The following is a 21,423-nucleotide window of genomic DNA, read 5'->3' as shown; positions in this document are numbered from 1 at the left end:
AACATTCAGGGACATATATACCCACAATTAAAAGAAGAAACTATCAGTGGAGTGGAGGGCTTCGAAGCACCTCAGGGAAAACCTATTCCCAAACTAAGTGAGGAACAAACAGTGTTGGAGAAGAGTGTCTGTGAGCAATGACAAAAATACATCATCCTGATGAAAGAGATTGTTGAGCTGCAAAAGGGCACAAAGAAAGTGCTGGTCCATCAACCCTGGTATACACAACTATGGGGTTTTTGACTTAATGTTCATGTACACCCTTGGATAAAAATTATGTCACATGTATTAGTGATAGTGCAGATGTTGGTTATACTTATGTTACTGTTTGAATGGTGCTTTAGATGTAGGAGGAGAAGGATGAAAGCGCTGGTAAAAGCCACTCAGAAATACGAAAGGAAGCCTTCATTGAAAGTAGGTAACAGGGGAGATCAACCTAACCAACATGAATACCTGATATGAGTCGTGAGTGTCCCAATCCTATCGCCTGATCAACAAAATCGGGGCAGGAGACACACGAGTCTAGTGAGGTAAAAAAATTGGTCACGGTGGGTTAATAGAATAATCATGTGACCAAAGTGGGGATTGAAGCGGGAATTAAGGAGTTAAACACGTTTTAGATTAGGAAGGCAAAAACACAATTTGCTGAAGTGGCAGAATTAGCAGGTGCAACTGTAGGACAATGGTACAGTTCCTGTTATTCAGAGCTAAGGTCATAGGTCTAGGAAGTGACTTCCTGTTGTATTCAGAACTTAGAACTAAATTCCTGTGTGGCAGGATGCAGGATACATATGTTCATACCCAAGGAGGATGTGAAACAATTAACAAAGTTGAAATGAAATAATCTGTAACAAAGTGAAAAGAGTTGTCACATGGTAGAAAGACTGACCAATGATAATATAAATGATGACTTTGCAAAGAATTCTGTATAAAAGAAACAGCTCCAATGTGTTAGACGAGAACGGTTGGGAAGGTATCCAGTTAAGGAACTGGTGTAGACCGTGTCTCCCTTGATCAAGCAATTAAACAATTATTTTCTCCATAACAGGCCAGTGTTGAGTGTCTTTGTCATACTCCACAGCAAGCAGCAACCAGGGTCCAGGAACAAACTCATAATTCTCAGGACTCAATCATCACCTCTTTCAGCCCAGACAGCTCAAATGATGCAGATAGTGAGTTGAGGAGGGAGCATTGGACGAGTCAGGGGTCCCAGATATGGAACATCAAGTGGTGTTGGCCACTCAAGGCCTGGCATCTGTTGGCCAGAGGATCAGCTCTGCAATGGCACTTGCGGATTCCAACCTCACAGGGCGTGCTTGAAAACAGAGATTGCTATCTGAGCAACATTATGCCCATGAATCCCTTGTGTGCATGGAGCATGCACTGCAAGACCTAGGGAGGATTGCGGAAGAATCCACTATCCAGGTCTATGGTCATGAACGAATGACTGTCTGCATTACAATCTGTCAAGGAGTGGATGCCAAATTCAGTGACCTTTGTAGCCCTCAAATCATAGGCTCAGTAGGAACATCTCTTACAAGTGCTCCCTTTTGGGCCCAGCCTCTTTGTCAGTTTCAAAATGCTTGGGAAATGGATATAAAACAATCTAGAGCTAGAAATTCACAGATCTCAAAAATTCTCCAGAATTCTGCTCTGGTCATGTTCAGTGATTGTCCAGCATGTTAGTAGCTTACACTGGTCAGCTTGCTGGTTCTCATGTTAGTGCCACATTCAGGATGTCAAGCAGCCCAACACAAGTGAGATTGATGTGCCAGAAAGACTGTAGGACCAGACAGCCAGAACTGCTTTAGACATATATGCAGGGGCCACCATAATCCCAGCAAGCTAGCAGTAAATCCTTGCAGCTAAACATCATACTTAATACAGTCCCCACTGCTTATAACAGGCACGTTGGTGTTGACACAATTTGCCCACTGTAGACAGTGGACGTTATGACAAGTACAATTTGCCCACTGTAGACAGTGGACGTTATGACAAGTACAATTTGCCCACTGTAGACAGTGGACGTTATGACAAGTACAATTTGCCCACTGTAGACAGTGAACGTTATAAGTACAATTTGCCCACTGTAGGCAGTGGGCGTTATGACAAGTACAATTTGCCCACTGTAGACAGTGGACGTTATGACAAGTACAATTTGCCCACTGTTGACAGTGGACATTATGACAAGTACAATTTGCCCACTGTAGACAGTGGACGTTATGACAAGTACAATTTGCCCACTGTAGACAGTGAACGTTATAAGTACAATTTGCCCACTGTAGGCAGTGGGCGTTATGACAAGTACAATTTGCCCACTGTAGACAGTGGACGTTATGACAAGTACAATTTGCCCACTGTTGACAGTGGACGTTATGACAAGTACAGCAGCAGAAAGGCAGGAGGCAAATCCAACAAACAGCAGACGTTTAAAATCTTAGAAACATCCATGGCATTTTTAACCACTGCTCTTTTGCTCTGTGAACATATCAGAAGCAAAGCTGATTAAAACTACTCTGTCCATCCATGTGACTTCGTGGGGGACTGCAGCACTGACCTTTTATCCAACCGTACCGGAGAGCACACCGAGAAAGGAAAGCGAGAGAAGAAGAAAAATAAATGCTCAACCAGCTGCCAGAAGACATGAAATAGATAAGGGATGAAATCCTGCTGTCACTGAAGCAGAAAAATCTGTTGAAAGAAGGATTCCATGACAAAATCTGCCCGAAGTAGCCGGGGTGCTTAGTGTATGATAAGCAGCGCCTTTGTAATTGACCAGTGAAAATGACAAATGATTTGTGCCATTTGTCCAATATAGGTGGCTGTCCGTGATAAGCAAGGACAGTGTAAGTGGTGGGAATTGTACCTCCAATAGGAAATTTGAGGACCGGGCCTCATTAGCGTCAGAATGGCTGGTTGTGGCTGGAGATGGAGCGCTCCACCCTTGGGCAACCCACTAGCGATATCAGGCGGCCAGGCCGGCCTCTAGGCCCGAAGAAGGTAGATCCGTGGGGGCAACGTTTAGCGGGTAAGGGGGACTGGAACAGCAGCGGCCCAGGCTGGATTTGTGGACTCAGAAGGTGCACCCCCACTCCTCCCAGCCCCACAAAAAGAAAGAAGAACTTACCTTCGGGAGTAAGCACGGGATGCACTCTGCCAAATTCAATCCAAAAATTATAATTGGGATCCTATGTATGCCATTGCACCCCGATTAGCATTTTAAATGGGCCTACTGCCTGACTCAGGGGCCGTTCCGGTTACCCAGTGGTTGTCCTCGGGGTAAGATTGCTGCAGCCACAGCAACAGTGGGACATGGCGATAAGTTATTTTCGCAACACTGGTTGAACCCCTCCCTGTTTCTGCTGCACGAACAGCCTGAAGATTCAGCCCCATTAGTGCAGGCTTCAATAGTAACACTGTTATGTATTGATGCTTGGGGTCACCAGACACCAGAGGGCGCCACTGTCGGAGGTCATTGGGCTGTATGCGCATGTGCGCGGTCACTGGTATATAAGCGCGGGTACTAAGTCACGCAGGTATTTTGGGCACGAATAAAGTTGGATCAGGTTTGAACCTGAGGCAGTTTACAATAACAAGACTCTTGAGTCATTACATTTGGTGACGAGATAACTTAAGAACCTTCGCATGTACAATGGGCACTATTGGAATTCTGGAGAGATTCGCGGAGGGTGAGGATTGGGCTGATTTTATCGACTGCCTGGATCAGTATTTTGTGACCAACAAAATGGAGGGAGAGGCTGACGCAGTTCGGCGCAGGGCGGTTTTCCTCACTGTTTGTGGTCCAAAAATTTCCGGCCTCATGAAGAACCTTCTCTCACCTTTAGGTTCAACTGACAAAGAGTACGAGGATTTGTGTGCGTTGGTGTGTGACCATCTTAAGCCAAAAGAGGGGAATCATCATCTCACTCTATTGCTTCTATACGCATGTCCGTGCTGAGGGCCAGGATGTGTCGGGATTCGTCACCGACCTACGATGTCTCGCTGAGCTTTGTAAGTTCAGGAATATGTTGGAAGACATGTTGCGAGATTTCTTCGTGATAGGCATCAACCATGATGTGATTCTCCAGAAGTTATTGGCCAAAGAGAAGCTGGATTTGCGAAAGGCCATCGCGACTGCCCAGGCAAGCATAACGACTGATAATAATTTGAGACAGATATCATCGAAGAATCGGAGCTCCATGGCAGGTACTGTAAACAAGTTTATGTTGTCTTCTGGCAGAGCTGCTTATGGCAGGGCCTACTCGACTGCTTATGTGAAACCTGTAGCTGCTCAGAGTCTGCCAACTGGTACGAATCCGATTTCACCCTGTTGGCGTTGTGGGAGCAATCATCGGCCTCATCAGTGTCGGTTTAAACAGTACTCATGTAATGGCTGTTTGAAAGTGGGGCATCTTCAGAGAATGTGCCCACAACTGAATAAGCGTGCTGCCGCTCATCACATTGTTGATGATGACCAGTCTAGTGCTGGCCTGGATACATAACCCGAGGAGGAAGTGTATAATCTGTATTTGTTCTTGGCAAAGAGCCAGCCGATAATTGTTAACGTGAAGCTGAATGTCGTGCCTGTATCAATGGAGCTGGACACGGGTGCGAGTCAGTCGATAATGAGCCAAAGGACATTTGACAAGCTGTGGGACACTGAGTCTGTGAAGCCTAAGCTGAGTCCAATCAATACCAAGTTGCGTACCTACACTAAGGAACTCATACCGGTGATTGGTAGTGCAGTAGTCAAGGTGTCATATGATGCTGTGGTTCAAGATCTACCATTAAGGATCATCCCAGGTAATGGTCCAATGCTGTTTGGCAGGAATTGGCTCGAGAAAATCAAGTGGAACTGGAATGATATCAAAGCATGGTCCTCGGTGGATGACACTTCGTGTGCTCAAGTGTTGAAGAAGTTTCCTTCTTTGTTTGAACCGGGTATTGGTAATGTTACTGGAGCCAAGTTGCAGATTCACCTGGATTCTGATGCAAGGCCTGTCTATCATAAAGCTCGGTCTGTTCTTTACATGATGAGGGAGAAGGTTGAAATTGAGCTTGACAGACTCCAACGTGAAGGGATCATATCACCGGTCGAGTTTAATGAGTGGGCCAGCCCCATTGTTCCTGTGTTGAAGAGTGATGGCACTGTCAGAATTTGTGGAGACTACAAGGTTACAATTAACTGATTTTCAAAACAAGATCAGTATCCATTGCTGAAGACTGATGACCTGTTCGCCACGCTAGCTGGTTGAAAGTCATTCACTAAACTAGATCTGACACAGGAGCTTGTCGGCACTTCAAAGAAACTCACCTGCATCAACACCCATAAAGGACTGTTTGTCTACAACAGGTGTCCTTTTGGAATTCGTTCGGCTACAACCATATTTCAGAGGAATATGGACTGAAGTCCGTTCCTAGAACTGTCGTGTTTCAAGATGACATTCTGGTCACAGGTCGTGACACTGCTGAACATCTGAACAATCTTGAAGAAGTCTTACATCGTCTGGACAAAGTGGGAATCAGGCTGAAATGTTCGAAGTGTGTCTTCATGGCACCTGAAGTTGAATTCCTGGGACGGAAGATTGCTTCTGATGGCATCAGGCCTACTGATTCGAAAACCAAGGCCATCAAAAATGCACCCAGGCCTCAGAAAGTGACGGAGTTGCGTTTATTCCTTGGGCTACTCAACTACTTCGGTAATTTCTTACCCAGACTGAGCACTTTATTAGAGCCACTGCACATGCTACTCAGAAAAGGCGACAACTGGGTCTGGGGTGTGTCTCAAGATAGAGCCTTTTAGAAAGCTAAGAACCTGCTCTGTTCAAACAAGTTGCTTGTTCATTATGATCCGTGTAAGTGTCTTGTTTTGGCCTGTGACGCTTCATAATATGGGGTTGGCTGTGTACTCCAACAAGCAAATGAGTCAGGTAAGCTATAACCTTTTGCATATGCTTCGAGAAGTTTGTCAAAAGCAGAAAGAGCTTACAGCATGGTAGAAAAAGAAGCTTTGGCCTGTGAGTATGGGGTCAAAAAGATGCATCAGTACCTGTTTGGTCTTCATTTTGAACACAAAATGGATCACAAGCCATTCAATTCATTGTTTTTGGAAAACAAAGGTATTAATACCAATGCATTGTCCCGAATTCAGAGATGGGCGTTGACATTGTCTGCCTATGATTATATCTATTCATCATAGACCCAGTCCTGAGAATTGTGCCGATGCACTGAGACGTCTGCCTTTGCGCACACCTGATATGGAGATGCCTCAACCTGCAGATCTACTGTTAGTAATGGATGCTTTTGAGAGTGAAGGAACTTGCTGGGATCATAAAAACTGACTGCAAAAGCTTCTATAGATATGTGAAGAGAAAAAGATTAGTGAAGACAAATGTAGGTCCCTTGCAGTCAGATTCAGGTGAATTTATAATGGGGAATAAAGAAATGGCAGACCAGTTGAACAAATACTTTGGTTCTGTCTTCACAAAGGAAGACACAAATAACCTCCCGGAAATACTAGGGGACCGAGGGTCGAGTGAGAAGGAGGAACTGAAGGAAATCCTTATTAGGCAGGAAATTGTATTAGGAAAATTGATGGGATTGAAGGCCGATAAATCCCCGGTCCTTGATAGTCTGCATCCCAGAGTACTTAAGGCAGTAAAAAAGTAGGGAGAGAGAAAACAGAGAATTATAGACCAGTTAGCCTGACATCGGTAGTGGGGAAAATGCTGGAATCAATTATTAAAGATGGAATAGCAGTGCATTTGGAAAGCAGTGACAGGATCGGTCCAAGTCAGCATGGATTTATGAAAGGGAAATCATGCTTGACAAATCTTCTGGAATTTTTTGAGGATGTAACTAGTAGAGTGGACAAGGGAGAACCAGTGGATGTGATGTATTTGGACTTTCAAAAGGCTTTTGACAAGGTCCCACACAAGAGATTGGTGTGCAAAATCGGAGCACATGGTCTTGGGGGTAATGTACTGACGTGGATAGAGAACTGGTTGGCAGACAGGAAGCAGAGAGTCGGGATAAATGGGTACTTTTCAGAATGGCTGGCAGTGACTAGTGGGGTGCCACAGGGCTCAGTGTTGGGACCGCCGCTCTTTACAATATACATGAATGATTTAGATGAAGGAATTGAGTGTAATATCTCCATGTTTGCAGATGACACAAAGCTGGGTGGCAGTGTGAGCTGTGAGGATGACGCTAAGAGGCTGCAGGGTGACTTGGACAGGTTGGGTGAGTGGGCAAATGCATGGCAGATGCAGTATAATATGGATAAATGTGAGGTTATCCACTTTTGTGGCAAAAACACGAAGGCAGAATATTATCTGAATGGTGGCACATTAGGAAAAGGGGAGGTGCAACGAGACCTGAGTGTCATGGTGCATCAGTCATTGAAAGTTGGCATGCAGGTACAGCAAGCAGTGAAGAAGGCAAATGGTATGTTGGCCTTCATAGCTAGGGAATTTGAGTATAGGAGCAGGGAGGTCTTACTGCAGTTGTATAGGGCCTTGGTGAGGCCTCACCTGGAATATTGTATTCAGTTTTGGTCTCCTAATCTGAGGAAGGATGTTCTTGCTATTGAGGGAGTGCAGCGAAGGTTCACCAGACTGATTCCCGGGATGGCAGGACTGATATATGAGGAGAGATTGAATCGACTGGGCCTGTATTCACTGGAGTTTAGAAGGATGAGAGGGGATCTCATAAAAACAAATAAAATTCTGACGGGACTGGACAGATTAGATGCAGGAAGAATGTTCCCAATGTTGTGGAAGTCCAGAACCAGGGAACACAGTCTAAGGATAAGGGGTAAGCCATTTAGGACTGAGATGAGGAGAAACTTCTTCACCCAGAGAGTTGTTAACCTGTGGAATTCCCTACCGCAGAGAGTTGTTGATGCCAGTTCATTGGATATATTCATGAGGGAATTAGATATGGCCCTTACAGCTAAAGGGATCAAGGGGTATGGAGAGAAAGCAGGAAAGATGTACTGAGATGATGATCAGCCATGATCTTATTGAATGGTGGTGCAGGCTTGAAGGGCTGAATGGCCTACTCCTGCACCTATTTTCTATGTTTCTGTCACTGCTCAACAAGTCAGGATCTGGACCTGACATGACCCTATTTTATCGGTTGTGAAATGTTGTGTCCTCAGTGGTGATTGGTCTGCAATACCTATGGAGATGTGTGATGAGACCAAACCATACAACCGTCACAAAGATGAGCTGTCTATTCAGTCAGATTGTTTACTGTGGAGTAATCGTGTCATCATGCCTAAGAAAGGTAGAGAAAATTTTGTACATGAACTACATAGCACTTATCCTGGTATTGTCATGATGAAAGTCATTGCTAGGTCTCATCTATGGTGGCCTGGAATTGACTCTGATCTGGAATCATGTGTGCATCAGTGCAATACTTGCATGTAGCTAATTAATGTACCAGCGGAATCCCCGCTGAATCTTTGGTCGTAGCCATCTAAACGATAGTCGAGGATCCACATCGATTTTTCGGACCCTTTCCTGGGAAAGATATTTTTGTTGTGGTGGATGCATATTCAAAGTGGATAGAGTGTATTATTATGTCATCCAGCACATCTACAGCTACTATTGAGAGTCTTCATGTCATGTTTGCTACTCATGGTTAGCCTGACATTTTTGTGAGTGATAACGGATCTTGCTTCACAAGTCTTGAGTTTCAATGGTATTAGACATGTGAGGTCAGCTCCATTCAAACCTGCTTCTAATGGTCAAGCAGAGCGTGCTGTTCAAACGATCAAGCAAAGTATGAAACGTGTAACTCAGGGTTCACTGCAGACTCGCTTGTCATGTATATTGCTTAGTTACAGGACAAGACCTCATACGCTTACTGGGGTTTCCCCTGCTGAACTACCGATGAAGAGAAATCTCAAGACCAAGCTTTCTCTTGTTCATCCTGATTTGAATGATCGTGTTGAAAACAGACGTCAAAGTCAGCAATGGTATCATGATCGAGCTGCTGTGTCACGTGACATCTCTGTCAACGATCCGGTTTATGTACTGAACTATGGTCAAGGTCCAAAGTGGATCGACAGTACTGTTATAGCCAAGGAGGGTAACAGAGTGTTTATTGTCGTGCTCAAGAATGGGCAAACATGCAGGAAACGTGTTGATCAGGTTAAACTGCAGCACATGGATGAACTGGAACCGATTGAGGAAGATGCAGTCAGTGACCAACCAACCAATGTTCATTCATCAAAGGACTCTGCTGCCATTACTGAACCTGGACCTACAGTCTCTGACATGCTCATTGCCACTCCCATCAGATTGATTACTCAGCCTTCAGTCACAACTGACTCAGAACGTTCGCCCAGAATTAAAGTTGAACTGAGACGATCAACTTGTGAGCGGAAATTCCCAGACCGTCTTAATTTGTAAAGAGACTGATATTAAGATCTTAAAAGGGGGATGTTGTTATGTACTGATGCTTGGAGTCACCAGACACCAGAGGGCGCCACTGTCGGTGGTCATCGGGCTGTATGCATGTGTGCGCGGTCACTGGTATATAAGCGCGGGTACTATGTCACATGGGTACTTTGGGCACGAATAAAGTTGGATCACGTTTGCACTTAAGGCAGCTTACAGTAACAAGATTCTTGAGTCATTACAAACACCAATAGTAATTTCCATGCTGTAGTCCAGTCATGATGCCAGCAGTCAGCACTAGACTATTGGGGCTCCCAGAAAGCTACCAGTCCACCGGTAAAGTTTACTCTTGTGAAAATATAATTTTTGCCAAGTAAACGATACTTCATTTAAAATTCTATTATTCTCATAATATTACATTGCCAACATTTAATACAGAAACAAGATATAAAAGCAAAATTCATACCTGAGAGACCACACTAATATAACCTTTCCATTCTTCTCTGGTTTCAAGGTCTTCAGCCTGGAGATAATGGGAAAGGAAAATCACATTATGTGTACATCATTACAGAGTAGATATTGTTGATAAATGCTTAATTAAATTGCCTCGTGTTGTAGTAACTGAAGATGTGTAATCCAGCTTGAAACCGTATATGTACCGCTCGTACATCATTATCGCCATTATCTTTTCAGCAACGTCATACTACTATGATAAGACTAAATAGTACCATCAGCTTATAACAGAAACTGCAGTGAGCAGCCTTGAGTGACGAGAGATGCTGGAATTGCTCTTCTTAAAGCAGAGAAGGTTAAAGGAGGATTCAATAGAAGTGTTAGAAATTATGAAGGGTTGATAGAATAAGGAGAAACTGTTTCAGGAGAGTTGGTAACCAGAGGACAAAGATTTAAGATAATTGGCGAAAGAAGCAGAGGGGAAAATGAGAAGAATGTTTTTTACACAGCAAGTTGTTATGATCGGGAATGCACTGCCTGAAATTGTAGAGGGAGCAGATTCAATAGTAACTTTCAAAAGGGAATTGAATAAATACTTGCAAAAGGAAAAATTTGCAGGGCTATGGTGAAAGAGCAAGGAAGTGGAACTAGTTGTATAGCCCTTTCAAAGATCTAGCACAAGCAAAATGGGCCAAACGACCTCTTTCTGTACTGTAAGATTATATGGGTGGAATTTTAACCACCCCCAGCCCCAAGACTGGCTGGATTGGGGGCGCTTGGGAGGTAAAAAAATGAAATCTCAAAACCGGCCCCAACCCGTCCACTTCTGTTTTCAAAGGGAGGATAGTCGGGGGCGAGTGACCAGTCTGCTCTCAGGTCAGTAATATATTTTAAGGAGGCTGCGTGCCTCCATTATAACAGGATTTTTATTTTTAACCCATGGACGCCGGGTTCCCCGGGACTCAGGATTCCTGCAGACAAAAGGAAGCAAAAAGGGGCGGATCCATTAGCATTTATAACATTGCTTGTAGGCCAGGAGGAACAGGGGCATTTCCTCCAGGCCCAACAAGCTAACCTCTTAACAGATCCTGTGATCGGCTGAACTCCCCCACCCTCCCGATCTGCGACTCCCCGCCTACCCCACGGCTTCCAAATGTTCCCCATGATCTCTAAATCCCGCCATAATCTCCGATTCCCGGCACCCTCCACGAGCTCAAAATTATTCTGAGATCTCCAACACCCCATCCCTCCGTGAGCTCCGACTGGCCCGCAATCTCTATTTCCCAAGCCCCCACTCCACGATTTCCACCTCCCGCCATGATCTCCGACTCCTCCCCACACAATCTCCAAATCCTTCCGCAATCTCCAACTTTCCACATCTTTCCCCCTCCCCCCACAATCTCCAAATCACCCTGCGATCTCCTACTTCAAGACCCCCACCCCCCCGCGATCTCCAAATCCCAAATGATCTTCAAATATTACTGCGATACCCAAATCCCACTGTGATCCCCAATTCCTCCCACCTGCAGTGGAAAACCTGGAAAGACGTGCTGTGGTTAATTTCAGCAGGACGTCCAGAGAAACCTGTACTTTTGGGTGTCCTGCCCAGAAATCCTCCCCCTCCTCTCTTCATGGCCCCGAGTACATATCAGGGATATGATTCCATGATTCTAGGATGCTGTTAACAGTCATTGGGGTAACTTTTCTGCAACTTCACGCCTTCAATGGAGACCATATTCGCAGCAGATGTCTTATTGGAAAATCATGTGTGCAACCCATTATTTTCAATCTATTGACTTCAAATGAATGGAAATTTACAGACAGTGCACCCATTATTTTGCAACAAGCTGCCGATCCCATGGGAGGCCTCACTGGTGGAGCAGGGTCTCAGAAAAATTCACTCAGAAATGTTTTGATGTGTTCTGAAGGTGGTGGCGACGCTAACAAGCTTGTCTTTGTTGCCCATCCCTCGGTGTTCTGAAAATGTTTGGTGGGCCTTCTTCTTGAACTGCTTCAGTCCTAGCACTGATAGTATCCCACAATGGTGTTAGGTAGAGAACTCCAGGACTTTGACCCAGGAATAATGAACAAACATTGATGTTTATCCAAGTTAGGATGGTGTGGGACATGGAGAGGATCTAGCAGGTGATCCCAACTTGCATTTGCCTTTATATAGCATTCTTAAAGTAGTTAAACAGACCAAGGCATTTTGCAGGAGTGTTAGCAAATAAATATTTACACCGAGTCACATAAAGAGATATTAGGACAGATGACTAAAAGCTTGGTCAAATAATTAGGTTTTAAGGAACATATTAAAGGAGGAGAGAGAGGTGGAGAGGAAATTTCATAGTTTAAGGCCTAGACAGATGAAGGCACGGCCGCCAATGGTGGAGCAACAAAAATCAGTGACACGCAAGAGGCCAGACTTGGATAAATGCAGAGATCTCGGAGGCTTGTAGAGTTGTAGGAGGTAACAGAGATAGGGAGGAGCGAAGGCAGGGAGGGATTGAAAACATGAATGAGAATTTTTAAATTGAAGCATTCCTGGACTGGGAGGCAATATAGGTCAACGAGTGCAGGGGTGATGAGTGAAAAGAACTTAGGTTCAGGACTTGGGTCAGGCCTCACTTGGAATGCTGTTTCCAGTTTTGGTCTCCTCATCTGCTGCGTGATATTGAGGCTTTGGAAAGGGTGCAGAGGAGGGCCACTAGACTAATTCCTAGTTTAAAGCATCTTATTTATCTAAAAGAGTTGAGACTAAACTTTAGAGAAGCATAGACTTAATGATAATCTGATTGAGGTTTATAAGATGATGAAGGGATTAGATTGTGCTCGAGTTGACAGTTTGTGCCAATTAAATAGATTAGGGAGGACCAGGGGTTACAATTTGAATACAAAAGCGAAATACTGCGGATGTTCGAAATCTGAAATAAAAAACTGAAAATGCTGGAAATACTCAGCAAGTCAGGTAGCATCTGTGGAGAGAGAAACAAAGTTAACTTTTTAGGTCCAGATTTAGGGTCAAGAATGATGGGGTAGAGGAAGTGCGGGATGTACAAGAGGCCAGAACTGGAGGAACACAGAGTTCTCGAAGGAAGTTACAGAGATAGGGAGAGGTGAGACTATGGAGGGAGTTGAATACAAGGATTAGAATTTAAATTTGAGGCAGTAGTAGACTGGGTGCCAATGGAGGTAAGCAAGCACAGGATCCTTGATTTATTATCCAGAAGCAGAGAATACAAATGCAAGGAGATAATGTTATTTAGAGTAGTTGGAGTATTGTGTGCAGTTTTAGATTCCCCAGTATAAGAAGGATTTAAAAGTAATGGAACACATGAAGTATAGATTCACTAGGATGTTACTGGGGATGAGGGGTTAAAGTTATGAATAAAGACTTGAGTAGTTGAAGCTATTTTTTTAACTGGAGCTGAAAAGATTGAGGGTGACTTGAACAGTTATGAGAGGATAAATCATGATAACAACACCAACAACTTGCATTTATATAGTGCCTTTAACATAGTAAAACATCCTTAGGAACTACACAGGAGTGTCATCAAATCATATTTGATACCGAACCAGAGAAGAAGATATTAGGGTAGATGACCAAAAGCTTGGTCAAAGAGGTAGGTTTTAAGGAACGTCTTAAAGGAGGAGAGAGAGGTGGAGAGACGGAAAGGTTCAGGGAGGGAATTCCAGAGATTAAGGCCATTGTAGCTGATGGCACTGATGCCAATGGTTGAGCAATTAAAATCGGGAATCGGTCCAGAATTGGAGGGGTGCAGATATCTCGGGAGGTTGTGGGGCTGGAGGTGGTTACAGAGATAAGGTGTAAGGCCGCAGAGGGATTTGAAAACAAGGATGAAAATTTAAAAATTATAGGTGGTTTCCATTGGTCAGAGAATAATAACAAGAGAGCACAACTTTAAAGATAATCACAAATAGAATTAAAAAGACCAGAAAGAAATAACACAGGAATGTGGAACTCTGTGCCTTGGACAGCTGTTGAAGCCATAAGTACTTTCAAAAGGAACATAGATATTTGCCTGAAAAAGAGTAATATTAAAGGGTATGGGGAACAAGTAAGAGTGGGATTAGACTAGGTGGGTCATGTGAAGAAAAACACTAGTACAGACTTGATGGCCTGCTTCTTTGTGGTAACAGTCTATGATACAGGTACAACGTCTGAAATCCGGGATCCTTGGGACCGAATCCGTGCCAGATTTTGGGTTTTGTGGGATTTCAGACCTCGCCGTCCGCTGATCCTCCGCTCCTCGTCATGCACCGGAATGTCCGGTTTTCGGACAATTCCGGTTTTCAGAAGTCCAGATTCAGGACGTTGCACCTGTATTCCTTTTGTCCACTATTTTAGCAACGGAGTTAACTCATTTCATATAAATGCCTGTATTAAAATAGCGGAGTGAGGAATCTCAAACAAATGGGTTAAAAGTTCATCTACTACAAACAGTAATATTAATTTCTAGGCTTAGATAAGTACTCTAGTTGGGATACCTTCAGCTTCACCTCCTCATTGGCTAGTTGCAGTCGGAAGTTAACTACCTGAGAGCTTTTATCTCTGCTGTTGTCATCTCCTATTGACACAAATTTCTGCAGGTCCAGTTTTTCTGTGTACTGAAAAGGAAGGTAAACAGTTATAAGGAGGGAGGACCATATACAGAATGATGATATTATTGGGGTCTGGCAGCTTTTAGCACAGAACCAGACCCTGAGAAATGCTTGCTACTTCTGTAGTCATTCTTTTTAAATTTGCTTTTAATATTTATTGAGTGCAGATAATTATTATATGCAGGTGTAATGGAAGGTGCAAATTCTGAGAGTTGGTAAACTATTTGAATATAGAAAGAATAACATGAGGATGTTCCAAAGCACTTCACAATCAACGAAGTACTTTTGAAGCATAGTCACTTGTAAAGTAGGAAATGTGGCAACCAATTTGCACACGGCAAGGTCCCACAAACATCAATGTGATTATGGCCAGATAATCTGTATTATAGTGATGTTGGTTGAGGGATATATATTGGTCTGGACATTGGGGAAACTCCCTGCTTTTCTTCGAAATAGAGCCATGGGATTTTTCACGTCCACCTATAAGAGCAGACAGACCTCAGTTTAAAGACAAAAAACAACACCTCCAACACTGCAGCTCTCCTTCAGTACTGCACTGGCATGTCAGCTTGCATTCTGTGCTCAATGACCATTACATTACTCTGTTAATAACCATGGAGGTGAATGTCCCCCAAGCTTCTCCTGCTCCTCTGACGGAACTTCGATGGAAGTGAGGTGGAGACTACTGTTTAGGTGCGTGAGCATAGAAACATAGAAAATAGGTGCAGGAGTAGGCCATTCGGCCCTTCGAGCCTGCACCACCATTCAATAAGATCATGGCTGATTATTCCCTCAGTACCCCTTTCCTGCTTTCTCTCCATACCCCTTGATCCCCTTAGCCGTAAGGGCCATATCTAACTCCCTCTTGAATATATCCAATGAACTGGCATCAACAACTCTCTGCGGCAGGGAATTCCACAGGTTAACAACTCTCTGAGTGAAGAAGTTTCTCCTCATCTCAGTCCTAAATGGCCTACCCCTTATCCTAAGACTGTGTCCCCTGGTTCTGGACTTCCCCAACATAGGGAACATTCTTCCTGCATCTAACCTGTCCCGTCCTATCAGAATCTTGTATGTTTCCATGAGATCCCCTCTAATCCTTCTAAACTCCAAGGTATAAAGGCCCAGTTGATCCAATCTCTCCTTATATGTCAGTCCTGCCATCCCGGGAATCAAACTGGTGAACCTTTGCTGCACTCCCTCAATAGCAAGAACATCCTTCCTCAGATTAGGAGACCAAACCTGAACACAATATTCCAGGTGAGGCCTCACCAAGGCCCTATACAACTGCAGTAAGATCTCCCTGCTCCTATACTCAAATCCCCTAGCTATGAAGGCCAACATACCTTTTGCCTTCTTCGCCACCTGCTGTACCTGCATGTCAACTTTCAATGACTGATACCCAGGTCTCGTTGCACCTCCCCTTTTCCTAATCTGCCGCCGTTCAGATAATATTCTGTCTTCCTGTTTTTGCCACCAAAGTGGATAACCTCACATTTATCCACATTATACTGCATCTGCCATGCATTTGCCCACTCACCTAACCTGTCCAAGTCACCCTGCAGCCTCTTAGCGTCCTCCTCACAGCTCACACCGCTACCCAGTTTAGTGTCATCTGCAAGCTTGGAGATATTACACTCAACTCCTTCATCTAATTCATTAATGTATATTGTAAATAGCTGGGGTCCCAGCACTGATCCCTGCAGCATCCCACTAGTCACTGCCAGCCATTCTGAAAAGGACCCATTTATCCCGACTCTCTGCTTCCTGTCTTCCAACTAGTTCTCTGTCCACGTCACTACATTACCCCCAATACTATGTGCTTTAATTTTTCACATCAATCTCTTGTGTGGGACCTTGTCAAAAGCCTTTTGAAACTCCAAATACACCACATCCACCAGTTCTCCCTTGTCCACTCTACTAGTTACATCCTCAAAAAATTCTAGAAGATTTGTCACGCATGATTTCCCTTTTATAAATCCATGCTGACTTGGACCGATCCTGCTTTCCAAATGTGCTGCTATTTCATCTTTAATAATTGATTCCAACATTTTCCCCACTACTGATGTCAGGCTAACTGGTTTATAATTACCCGTTTTCTCTCTCCCTCCTTTTTAAAAAAATGGTGTTACATTAGCTACCCTCCAGTCATAGGAACTGATCTGGAGTCGATAGATTGTTGGGAAATGATCACCAATGCATCCACTATTTCTAGGGCCACTTCCATAAGTACTCTGGGATGCAGACTATCAGGCCCCGGGGATTTATCGGCCTTTAATCCCATCAATTTCCCTAACACAATTTTCTGCCTAATAAGGATTTTCTTCAGTTCCTCTTTCTCACTAGACTCTCGGTCCCCTAGTATTTCCGGAAGGTTATTTGTGTCTTCCTTTGTGAAGACAGAACCAAAGTATTTGTTCAACTGGTCTGCCATTTCTTTGTTCCCCAAATTAAATTCATCTGAATCTGACTGCAAGGGGCGTATGTTTGGCTTCACTAATCTTTTTCTCTTCACATATCTATAGAAGCTTTTGCAGTCAGTTTTTATGTTCCCTGCAAGCTTCCTCTCATACTCTATTTTCCCCCTCCTAATTAAACCCTTTGTCCTCCTCTGCTGAATTCTAAATTTCTCCCAGTCCTCAGGTTTGCTGCTTTTTCTGGCCAATTTATATGCCTCTTCCTTGGATTTAACACTATCCTTAATTTCCCTTGTTAGTCACGGTTGAGCCACCTTCACCGTTTTATTTTTACTCCAGACAGAAATGTACAATTGTTGAAGTTCATCCATGTGATCTTTAAATGTTTGCCATTGCCTATCCACCGTCAACCCTTTAAGTATCATTTGCCAGCCGATTCTAGCCAATTCACATCTCATACCATCGAAGTTCCCTTTCCTTAAGTTCAGGACCCTAGTCTCTGAATTAACTGTGTCACTCTCCATCGTACTAAAGAATTCTACCATATTATGGTCACTCTTCCCCAAGGGGCCTCACACAGCAAGATTGCTAATTAATCCTTTCTCATTACACATCACCCAGTCTAGGCTGGCCAGCCCTCTAGTTGGTTCCTCGACATATTGGTCTAGACAACCATCTCTAATACACTCCAAGAAATCCTCCTCCACCGTATTGCTACCAGTTTGGTTAGCCCAATCTATATGTAGATTAAATATGCCCATGATAACTACTGTACCTTTATTGCACGCATCCCTAATTTCTTGTTTGATGCTGTCCCCAACCTCACTACTACTGTTTGGTGGTCTGTACACAACTCCCATTAGCGTTTTCTGCCCTTTGGTATTCTGCAGCTCCACCCATACAGATTCCATATCATCCAAGCTAATGTCTTTCCTTACTATTGCGTTAATTTCCTCTTTAACCAGCAACGCTACCCCACCTTCTTTTCCTTTCTGTCTATCCTTCCTGAATGTTGAATACACCTGGATGTTGAGTTCCCAGCCTTGGTCACCCTGGAGCCTTGTCTCCGTGATGACAATTATATCATATTAATTAATTGCTGCCTGTACAGTTAATTCGTCCACCTTATTATGAATACTCCTCGCATTAAGGCACAGAGCCTTCAGGCTTGTCTTTTTAACACACTTTGCCCCTTTAGAATTTTGCTGTAATGTGGCCCTTTTTAATTTTTGCCGGGTTTCTCTGCCCTCCACTTTTACTTTTCTTCTTTCTATCTTTTGCTTCTGTCGCCATTCTACTTCCCTCTGCCTCCCTGTATAGGTTCCCATCCCCCTGCCATATTAGTTTAACCCCTCCCCAACAGCACTAGCAAACACTCCCCCATGGACATTGGTTCTGGTCCTGCCCAGGTGCAGACTGTACGGTTTGTACTGGTCCCACCTCCCCCAGAACTGGTTCCAATGTCCCAGGAATTTGAATCCCTCCCTTCTGCACCACTCCTCAAGCCACATATTCATCTTAGCTATCCTGCAATTCCTACTCTGACTAGCACGTGGCACTGGTAGCAATCTTGAGATTACTACCTTTGAGGTCCTACTTTTTAATTTAACGCCTAGCTCCCTAAATTCGTCTTGTAGGACCTCATCCCATTTTTTACCTATATCGTTGGTTCCTACATGCACCACGACAACTGGCTGTTCACCCTCCCCCTCCAAAATACCAAAATATCCTGCAACCGCTCCGAGACATCCTTGACCCTTGCACCAGGGAGCAGGGTTTACACCACACTTCCAGCGAAGTTACAGCGCTGGAGTGGGAGCAGCTCCAAGGAAATTCCCAGCCTGTGCTGCCTCCAGGAGAACAGGTGGATCTTCAGTTGGTGCCATTCTCTTGTGGCCTCAGCCCCACCACCTCATTCATATGACAGTGCGAGTGCCAGGGTCAGGGCTGCCAACTGTAGCTAATTCTCTGGAGGACCAGAAACCAGCAGCTGGCCCTGCCTCACTTCAATATACCTAGACCAGCATGAGCAGAGATTTGTCAGCATGATGTTTGATTCCTTTTTTTAGAAGTCTCCCTGAAGGACTGCCCAGTACTCAGGTAGTGTTTGAAGAAACAACAACAAAACACAGAGGCAATTAATCGTTAGGAGACTGACAAAGTTCTGTGGAATGGACACGATGGGGAAGTAATTCTTCTTATATGGTATCGCAATATGGGCGGTATTGTATCAGCCACCCATTATATTCCATGCCTGATATCTAATTCCATTGACTGCAGTAGAACTGAATAGCGGAGTGACGTATAACAGGCAGACGATGGCATACTGCCCGCTTTGCGCCACCGTCCAGGATGAATTTCTACCCCATTGAAGGTCGTTCACCCACAGCTGACAAGCAACCTCCACAGGCTTGGTGAGATGCATAATTATGAACTGCTTTTATATTGGCCTTCCTTTAATTCACAGTTCTTATCCTGGTGCTTATAGTGCTAAATCCAGCTCCCAGTGGCAGAATCACAGATCTGGTTTAGTGTGAACCTGTGAGCCTGCTGCCAGGATAAGGGAAGAAGACTGGGTAAAGTAAACATTAGGAGCTGGTGTCCCGGAGACCAAATTAAAACAATGCCAACACCAAAGCAAACTGTACGTTCCACACAGGGCAGGGGTGTTGCAACAAATACAAAACAAATTCAGCCCCTGGAGGAGATTAATCGGTAAGTACCTGATCGCAAAGGAATTTACCCAGAGAGTTGCTTTCTCTTTTAATTCAATTCCCTCACTGTTTATATGATAATATTCAAATTAAATCTACAGTCAGAAATGAAGCTCTTCAATTTAGGAAAACATTGCAGGGCTATGAGGAAAGAGCTGGAGAGTGGGAGTAATTGGATAGGTCTTCAAAGAGCCGGCACAGGCATGGATCAGCCAAATCCCCCGCCCCCCATTTCTGTATGATAAGATTCTAATGATTCTGTGATTTAATTACACTTTTTATTTCATTTGAGTGAGCTGTTTTTATGATGAGTCTCATTTTAATCATAATCTTTTGACCTTCCCTTGTGTATTATTATCATTTTCAACAAGACATCTTTTGTCCCCTTGAGTTTCACCAAAAGAAGCATTTCCTCAGTTGAGCTGCATTAACACTAGCAGAGCCTGATTATATTTCAAATGATTAATTGCTCATCATTGAACAGATTCCATTCTTGTTACTGTAGCATGTGTAGCATTATCTTCTCTTTAAACATACATAGGATAAATAGATAACAACAGTTTAAGTCCCTAGGTTATTAGCAGAACTGGCTGATGTTACTCAGCTATCTCACACTTTCAAGCCATTTTGTTTATTTATGTCATCAGTACTAAATATTAAAATTAAACAAAACTTTTAGAGCTGGATTTTCGGTCTTCTGCCGCCCCTGTTACCGCCCGGAGGGGCGGCAATGGTGATGGTAAGCACTTCCGGGCGGACGGCCAGTTTCCAGCGCCCCGCTGGGATATTCAGTGCCATGTTTGTGGGGGCGCAGAGCATTACCGCCTGGAAGTGGCGAGCAGGTGTGCAACGCCCCTGGTTACAACACTGGCTCAATATTTGGATCACGCCTGACCCATAGCTCTCCATAGAGCACCCTGGTGAGGTAAGTAATGTCGACCTGAGGTAAGTGTGCTTAACTTCTTTTTTTGCGATTAATGTTATGGTGGTGTGAGTTATTTATTAGGAATGTTTTTGGTGTTTTTTTCAGATTTTTTTTTCCTCTGAGGCCGCTCTCAGGTAGCTCTGAGGCCAGCTGTTTAGCTCAGGATTTTCACTTGTTCAGCTGGCCTAGCACCCTAAAAGAAGTGTGCAATGCCTCCCTTAGTGCTCCACTCCAAACTCAGGGCCCAGCTGATTACATTTTGCAGCGGCAGATGCAAACCATTTGCCGGTGTAAAATTTACCGCTCCGCCCAGGACAACACCACAACAGAGGTGCAACCGAATTTCTCCCTCCAACTGTTTGATTATAATGAGGGATGCCAATTAATATGTTCCTTCTTCAAGGACTGGTTTAAACTGGACATCTAGAGCTAACAACAACAACTTGCTTCTTCCGCCATTATCAGGTAATCCCACAGGGAAATTCCTCCCTGATTATTAAATCATTACAAATCCAACAATGTCAACAACAACTTGCATTTCTATATTGCCTTTAACATAGTAAAGTGTCCTAGGGCGCTTCACAGAGGCAAAATCAGACAAAAACTGACACTGAGCCAAAGAAGGGGACATTAGGACAGGTGACCAAAAGTTGGTCAAACAGTAGTTTTTAAGGAGCATCTTAAAGGAAGACAGAGAGGTGGAGAGATGTAGGAAGGGAATTTCAGAGCTTAGGGCCTAGGCGGATGAAGTCACAGCTGCCAATGGTGGAGCCTGGAAAGTGGGAGATGCACAAGAGGCCAGAGCTGGAACAACGGAGAGTCCTCAGATGGTTGTAGGGCTGGAGGAGGTTACAGAGAGAGGCATATTATAAAGGAAAGAAAGA

General features: G+C 44.1%; 1 protein-coding gene across 2 annotated transcripts in view; it reads right to left on the bottom strand.

Annotated features, from left to right (window-relative positions):
• LOC139241001 (signal-transducing adaptor protein 1-like) overlaps nt 1–21,423 on the bottom strand; it is a 112,460-nt gene that overhangs the window by 52,586 nt on the left and 38,451 nt on the right. For both annotated transcript variants that reach the window (XM_070869711.1, XM_070869769.1), the window contains exons 3-4: nt 14,370–14,489; nt 9,874–9,930 (exon numbers count right to left, since the gene is read on the bottom strand). In XM_070869711.1, the coding sequence (XP_070725812.1) occupies nt 9,874–9,930; nt 14,370–14,489 (177 nt within the window). The remainder of the gene's footprint in view (nt 1–9,873; nt 9,931–14,369; nt 14,490–21,423) is intronic.

This window comes from Pristiophorus japonicus, chromosome 1 (assembly GCF_044704955.1).
Source record: "Pristiophorus japonicus isolate sPriJap1 chromosome 1, sPriJap1.hap1, whole genome shotgun sequence".
NCBI lineage: Eukaryota > Metazoa > Chordata > Chondrichthyes > Pristiophoridae > Pristiophorus > Pristiophorus japonicus.
This window is presented reverse-complemented; position numbering and strand designations above follow the sequence as displayed.